The sequence below is a fragment of the Borostomias antarcticus genome (assembly GCF_949987555.1).
Source record: "Borostomias antarcticus genome assembly, chromosome: 19".
NCBI classification, from domain to species: domain Eukaryota; kingdom Metazoa; phylum Chordata; class Actinopteri; order Stomiiformes; family Stomiidae; genus Borostomias; species Borostomias antarcticus.
In genome coordinates, this window is record NC_140252.1 from 10,225,715 (window position 1) to 10,233,214 (window position 7,500).

The 7,500-nt window shown below is 52.6% G+C and overlaps 1 protein-coding gene across 1 annotated transcript in view; it reads left to right on the forward strand.

The window, feature by feature from the left end:
- The window catches only part of LOC311321941 (utrophin-like), a gene marked incomplete at its 3' end in the record, with an annotated part of 104,371 nt that overhangs the window by 58,896 nt on the left and 37,975 nt on the right, over positions 1 to 7,500 (forward strand). Inside the window, exons 31-39 of the mRNA XM_084453956.1 lie at positions 2 to 133; positions 907 to 1,080; positions 1,163 to 1,318; positions 1,576 to 1,746; positions 2,045 to 2,224; positions 2,726 to 2,854; positions 3,482 to 3,652; positions 5,160 to 5,453; positions 6,395 to 6,532. Of these exons, the coding sequence (XP_084310082.1) occupies positions 2 to 133; positions 907 to 1,080; positions 1,163 to 1,318; positions 1,576 to 1,746; positions 2,045 to 2,224; positions 2,726 to 2,854; positions 3,482 to 3,652; positions 5,160 to 5,453; positions 6,395 to 6,532 (1,545 nt within the window). The remainder of the gene's footprint in view (position 1; positions 134 to 906; positions 1,081 to 1,162; positions 1,319 to 1,575; positions 1,747 to 2,044; positions 2,225 to 2,725; positions 2,855 to 3,481; positions 3,653 to 5,159; positions 5,454 to 6,394; positions 6,533 to 7,500) is intronic.

Sequence of the window (7,500 nt, forward strand, 5' to 3'; positions counted from 1 at the left end):
GGCCATCGGGACGGAGATCGCGGCCCACGAGGCCACGGTGGAGGAGCTGAGGCGCAGGAACGTGGCCAACCTGCCCCCCGCCCACCCCGAGGGCAAGGCCCCGCGCGCAGGCACCATGCTGGACCAGCTGCAGGTGCTGCTGACACCTAGTGGCACGGGGGGCGCATTACAGCCCAGAGAGTTTTAGCACCAAGCGTTGACTTATGACGGCCTTACACCAACCGACTTTTCCAACCGACTTCACCGTCGCGGACAAATTTCCAATGTGGGAATAAAATCACGGGAGTTTTGCTAGAGTTGAGCTTCCGTCGTCTCGATCGTTTGATGTAAGGCGGCAGTCTTAAATCTTGACGTTCTGATAAAATCAAACACGTTTCATATCATCGGAAGTTTGTCACGGCTCAGGCAAATAGTGAAGTTCAGTGGCGTGAACATTGTCAACAAGCAGGCTGGCGCTCTCGCCAACGCCCGACAGCAGACCGGCCAGAGACGTGTGTACCGTGAGAGAGTGGAGAAAGGAAACGTTTGTAAAGACGTTGCTGCAGCCCTCGAAATGCAGTCTTGCAAATAAAGACCCTGCATGATCCCAGTCTCTGTGAAATATTATAGTCTTTGACTAGAAACTTGACACATTGTCTTTAGATATGAGGGGATGTCATAATTTAGTCTCTCAAAAGTATTTTCAGTCTTCTAGTGTATGGTAGGCATTAGACGAGGCGTGGACCCCTGGCTATTTTTATCGGCTAACTAGACGAGTGATTTCTGAATGACGTTATTCACCTGAATGACCCTGTTTTTTAGCCGATGACCGGTGAACGTGTTTTGACCCTTTTGAGCTCTTTTTTCGACGTGTGACTGCGGTGTTGACCCGTTCCCTGTCTCCCCCCCCCCCCCCCCCCCCTACAGAGGAAGCTGCGCGAGATCTCCACCAAGTACCAGCTGTTCCAGAAGCCGGCCAACTTCGAGCAGCGCATGCTGGACTGCAAGAGGGTCCTGGACAGCGCCAAGGAGGAGCTCCACGTCCTGGACGTCACCGAGCTGGACCCAGACCACATCCAGGCCCGCCTCGGGGGCTGCATGGTGGGACGCCACACACACACACGCACGCACACACGCACGCTCTCTCGCTCGCTCACTCTCCCTGCGTTCCCCGTGTGAGCAGAAGCTGTACAAGGTCCTGAGCGAGGTGAAGCTGGAGGTGGAGACGGTGATCAAGACCGGCCGGCAGATCGTCCAGAAGCAGCAGACGGAGAACCCCAAGGGCATGGACGAACAGCTGACCGCCCTCAAACTGCTCTACAACCACCTGGGAGCGCAGGTGACACACACACACACACACACACACACGCACACGCACGCACACACACACACACACGCTCACACGCGCACATACACGCAGAAATGCAAGCACGCATACACACACGCGCACGTACAAGGATTGATTAACCAGCATGCTATGCACAAATGACTTGTTCCAGTTGTACACCCAATTCAAACCTTACAATGGAGACATTTGAACAACTGACTTCTCTCCTCTCTTCCTCTCCTCTCCCCTCCTCTCCCCCCCCCCCACAGGTGACGGAGGGGAAGCAGGATCTGGAGAAGGCCCTGTCTCTGTCTCAGAGGTTCCAGAAGGACAGCGCCGCCCTGCAGGCCTGGCTGACCACCAGCGAGGCGGCGCTGCAGCAGAAGAACTCCTCCTCCGACATGCCGGCCGACATCCACGCCCAGATCGCCTGGGCCAACGTGAGTCATCCCCCGCGCGCGCGTGTGTGTGTGTGTGTACCTAGTTGTAAGGTGTGTTCTTGTGAGTGTTTAAGTCCTGAGGGCTTGGTATTAGTTAAACATTAACAATGATGTGTGTGTGTGTGGTTATAAGGTGTATTCTTGTGAGTATATATCTACTCAGGTATTAGTCAAACATTATAAAGAGTGTGTGTGTGTGCACGCGTGTCTGTGAGTGTGTGTATGTGTTTGAGTGTGTGCGTGAGTGCGTGTCTGTGAGTGTGTCTCTATAACGTGTGTGTGTGTCCTCTCCCCCCAGGGCGTGCTGAAGGAGTCGGAGCGCTGTAAGGCCGACCTGGCGGTCCTGACGGAGACCGGTGCCGGGCTGCAGAGCCTGGTGGAGGGGAGCGAGGCCCCGCTGGAGGACCAGCTGTTCGGCCTCAACGAGGCCTGGGGCCGCGTGCGCACGCTGACCGAGGACTGGCTCAGCGCCGTTCTGGTGGGTCCACACTGGGTCTGCTGGAACACTGACCACAGAGTTCTAGTGGGTCCACTGTGACTCTGGTGGAACACTGACCAGTAGAGTTCTATTGGGTTCACTGTGGTTCTAGTGGAACACTGACCAGTAGAGTTCTATTGGGTTCACTGTGGTTCTAGTGGGTACTCTGTGGTTCTGGGAAGATACTGATCAGTAGAGTTCTAGCGGGTCCACTGTGACTCTGGTAGAATACTGACCAGTAGAGTTCTAGTGGGTACACTGTGGTTCTGGTGGAACACTGACCAGTAGAGTTCTAGTGGGTACACTGTGACTCTGGTAGAATACTGACCAGTAGAGTTCTAGTGGGTTAACTGTGGTTCTGGTGGAACACTGACCAGTTCTGCTGGGTGACGATACCTAGAGTGAAAACAAAGGAGGTGCGTGTCACTGATATGTGGTACGCTGGTCAAACGGTTCTGATCCAAACTCATAGACGCGCTCCCCCCCTCATCTCCCTTCCAGAGCCACCAGAACGAGGTGGAGATCTTCGACGAGAACCTGGCCCACATCAGCACCTGGCTGTACCAGACCCAGATCCACCTGGACGAGGCCGAGAGACTGCCCGGTCCAGAGAGAGCGAGGCTGGTCAAGGTACTCCCTCCCTCCGCTGGAGAGATGCCCCGGGACTGACCGAGCTGCTCTGATTGGTCGATTCTGTGTACAGGGGGAGGAGCTAGATGACACCTGCCTTGAATTCTGTGTGTGTGCGTGTGTGTGTGTGCGTGTGTGTGCATGTGTGTGCGTGTGTGTGTGCGTGTGCGTGTGTGTGTGCGTGTGTGTGTGCGCTAGGGATGTAACGATAACCGGTATAATGATAAACCACAATGAAATCTGATTAAATGTATCGCGATAAAATTATCACTAAACCGTATTCGATTTCTGCACTTTGAAAAACTGTCTGTAAATACTACCCAGCAAGTCAACCAAAGTTAGTAACAGTCTCCAAGACGCATGATTTTAATGTTTATGCAAACAAAATGTGCATAGTGCTGCTAATTTAATTTGTTTTTCAATATAACACTTTGTGAGATGTGTGTATCAGCAGTTTTTGAAAATGTCCAGCACATTTTATAACACTGTGATAATACTCGATAACTGTGATAATCAATCTAACGTGATAATCACTGTGATATGACATTTTCATACCGCTACATCTTGTGTGTGTGTGTGCGTGTGTGCGTGTGTGCGTGTGTGCGTGCGTGCGTGTGTGTGTTCCAGAGGGTACTGGCGGAGCTGGAGGAAGCCCGTCTGCGCGTGGACAGCGTGCGTGACCAGGCCATCATCCTGATGACCAGCCGGGGACCGGCGTGCCGAGACGTGGTGGAGCCCAAGCTGGCCGAGCTCAACCGCAACTTCAACAAGGTCTCCCAGCACATCAGGGCCGCCCAGGTGCGCACGCACACACACACACACACACACACACACACACACACAGCGCTATACTAACATGTCAGATCTGGGAAGGCGCAGACCAGACTCCCTGAGCACCGGCGGTTCACATCTTATTGGACCGCTGAGCGTCGCTGTCAAGTCTCCCGTTTTCTCCGGGAAACAACGGTATTTGACCCTTCCTTCCCACCGTCCTCCCGTTTAAGAAGTTTCCCGTAAATCTCCCGTATTTTAACCTTCATTAAAAAAGCAACAGCGTTCCTCTCCGGTACTGCAGGTGGTAATGGTGAGGCTAGAGGCAGGCAGGAGCCCGGTCACATGTCCCCAGATCCATTCAGATCCACAGCGCCAGAGATGGACGTGAAGACGGAGAAGGCCTCCCTGACAAAAAAACTCCAAACCTTGTGTAAATATCTTGACAAATGGGAGACTGATTATCCTTACCTAAAGAAGAGCAGGGTCGGACACACTCATGCCTTTTGTAAGATATCTAACACTGATTTTATTATCTCACACGGAGCAAGAAATGACGTGAGCCAGTGTGAGAAATCCCTCAAGCGTAAACGCGGTCCAAAAGCCCAGAAACACGCCCAGAGAAACATGACTGAGGCAGACCAGGGCCCCGTACTACGAAGCTCGTTCAACATATCCAGGATAACTTTTCGCTAGCTCGCTCGAGTAAACCGGACAACCGCATTCACGGATAAACGGTAGGCTACTACGACGGTGGCTATCAACCCAGCTGGTCCAATCTAGCTATGAGCGCGTTCACGGTAAAAGGGGAGTTATTTGCTCGAAATGACCAATCGCATTCGGACACGGCCATGGACAAGGCAAACAATACGCATAACCAAGTTCCGTCCACCGCATTTCACACAAGAGGAGCAATAATATAGAAATATGAACTACTGTATAGGCGCAGCAGTCGCTACTGCCAAAGGCAGGAAGGAAAGCTGGAAAAATATACAAGAGGAACTAGAGATAAAACAGGCTATTAAAATGTAAAAAGTGAAGGAATTGGTGCTATCATAATTCAATTAAAATGTGTTTCATTTAGGCTATATAATGTAGGAATGTTCACAGCTTACATTTCAACAAAGGTAGACCTATCAGATTCTGATCACCTAATTGTAGTTTGTAAGTGGTTTACTAGGTTTCTTGTACACCTGTGTTAAATGTGGGGTACAGGAGCTTGGTGGGGGTGGTGGGACGGCCCACGGCGGGGCGACGGAAAATGTCCCTTATTTTCAAATCGATGTTGACAGGAATGACGCTGAGTTCACCGGTAAGTCCTAGTACCAGGTGATTGGTAAACATGAACACAGAGTCTCTCTCTCTCTCTCTCTCTCTCTCTCTCTCTCTCTCTGTCTTCTCTCTCTCTCTCTCTCTGTCTTCTCTCTGTCTTCTCTCTGTCTTCTCTCTGTCTTCTCTCTGTCTTCTCTCTCTCTCTCTCTCTCTCTCTCTCTCTCTCTCTCTCTCTCTATCTCTCTTTGTGTTCTTCTTCCAGATATCGACCAGTCTGGAGCCTGGCATTGCAGAGGGGCCCCAGCAGGTCCAGGTCCAGTCCCAGGTCCAGGTCCAGTCCCAGGTCCAGCAGGTCCAGGTCCAGTCCCAGGTCCAGCAGGTCCAGGTCCAGTCCCAGGTCCAGTCCCAGGTCCAGTCCCAGTCCCAGGTCCAGGTCCAGGAGGAGCCAGACTCGCTGACCCCCAGCCTGCTGCAGGTCTTCCAGGTCCGGCTCCACGACACACTGAGGACCCTGGAGCACCAGCAGGACCCCGCACACCCGCTGGACGATGACCGGGTACCGTACACACACAGATGCACACACACACACACACATACACACACACACACACACACACACACACACACACACACACAGATGCACACACACACACACACACACACACACACAGATGCACACACACACACACACACACACACATACACAGATACACACATACACACACACACACACATACACACACACACAGATGCGCGCGCACACACACACACACACACACACACACACACACACACACACACACATATATATACATACATACGTACATACATACATACACACGCATACACACACACACACACACACACACACACACACACACACACACACACACACACACAGCATCTGTATAGCGACAGACACATGTACCAAACTGAACTAGTGCTAACAGCCCGACACCGAGCCAGAAATGGCTGTAAACTCTGGGGTTTTACTTCAGACGGTTCTGAACTCTGTCCCAGTCCGTGCGAGACGACTGAGGTTCCGGGCCGACCCAATGAAAGATCATGAAGCGTGACGCCGTCTGCTGCATGTGAAAGTGTCAGAGAAAAGCTGCGCTTTGATTGGCCGGCCCCCAAGGCCTCCGGGGCTCCGGAGTCTTGCGTTATCAGGGGCTGTTTTATGAGCGTAAACAGAGCGAGCAAATGGAACCAATCCAAATCAAGGTCATTCGCTATTGAGGGGATTAGAATTCGCTTTGCTTCTACTCGCTTCTACTCTCTTTAACAAACGCCTTTGGAATCTGGGCAAAGGAGCACTTTTCTCACGCAAGAACTGTTCTTAATGTTGGTTTCATATTCAGCTTAGTTTCCTGCCAGTACTTTTTTCACGGGTGATTCAGTCCAGAACCGCTGCTCTCTGGCCTCTTTGAGAAGGAACCCTGGGTCTGGAGCGGCTCTGTGACCTCTGACCCCCGTGTCGTGCCCCCGGCTCCCCAGATGGATGAGGAGAAGGCGGGCGTGGAGGAGCTGCTGAGGACGGGGGAGGAGCTGCTGCTGCAGACCGCTGACCACGCCCAGCGGGAGGAGCTGAGACTGACCCTGCTACGACTGAGGAACCAGCACACCGCCCGGAGGGTGAGACACACACACACACACACACAAACCCAACACACCGCCCGGAGGGTGAGACACACACACACACACACACACACACACACACACACAGACCCAGCACACCGCCCGGAGGGTGAGACACACACACACACACACACAGACCCAGCACACTGCCCGGAGGGTGAGACACACACACACACACACACACACACACACATACACACACAGACCCAGCACACCGCCCGGAGGGTGAGACACACACACACACACACACACACACACACAGACCCAGCACACAGACCCAGCACACAGCCCGGAGGGTGAGACACACACACACACAGACCCAGCACACTGCCCGGAGGGTGAGACACACACACACACACACACACACACACACACACACAGACCCAGCACACAGACCCAGCACACAGCCCGGAGGGTGAGACACACACACACACAGACCCAGCACACTGCCCGGAGGGTGAGACACACACACACACACACACACACACACACACACACACACACACACACACACACACACACACACACACACACACACAGAGACCCAGTACACTGCCCAGAGAGTGAGACACACACACACACACACAGACCCAATAGTTTTCAGTTGTTGTATTGTAGTTTTGTCTGTTTTTCCTGCTTCTATCTTTCTATCTCAGCCCTGTTTTTTTGTCCTTGTAACTCTGGTTTGAAGCGCTTTACAAATAAAGTTGCCTGACTTCCTCTCAGTCCCCAGAGGCTAAGACAGAGACGAAGAATATCATTCATATTGGTGTCCGGTAGCACAGTCCAGTCCTGTTTAGTATCTGGAGAGCCGAGGGCCTTGGGACCGTTATCCCACTGTAGCTCTCTCTGTGCTCAGCTTGGCCTTGGGGTTGTGTGTGTGAATGTGTGAAAAAGTTTGTTTTTGCTGTAAGTCGTCCATGCTGTGTGTGTGTGTGTGTGTGTGTGTGTGTGTTTCTCATCGC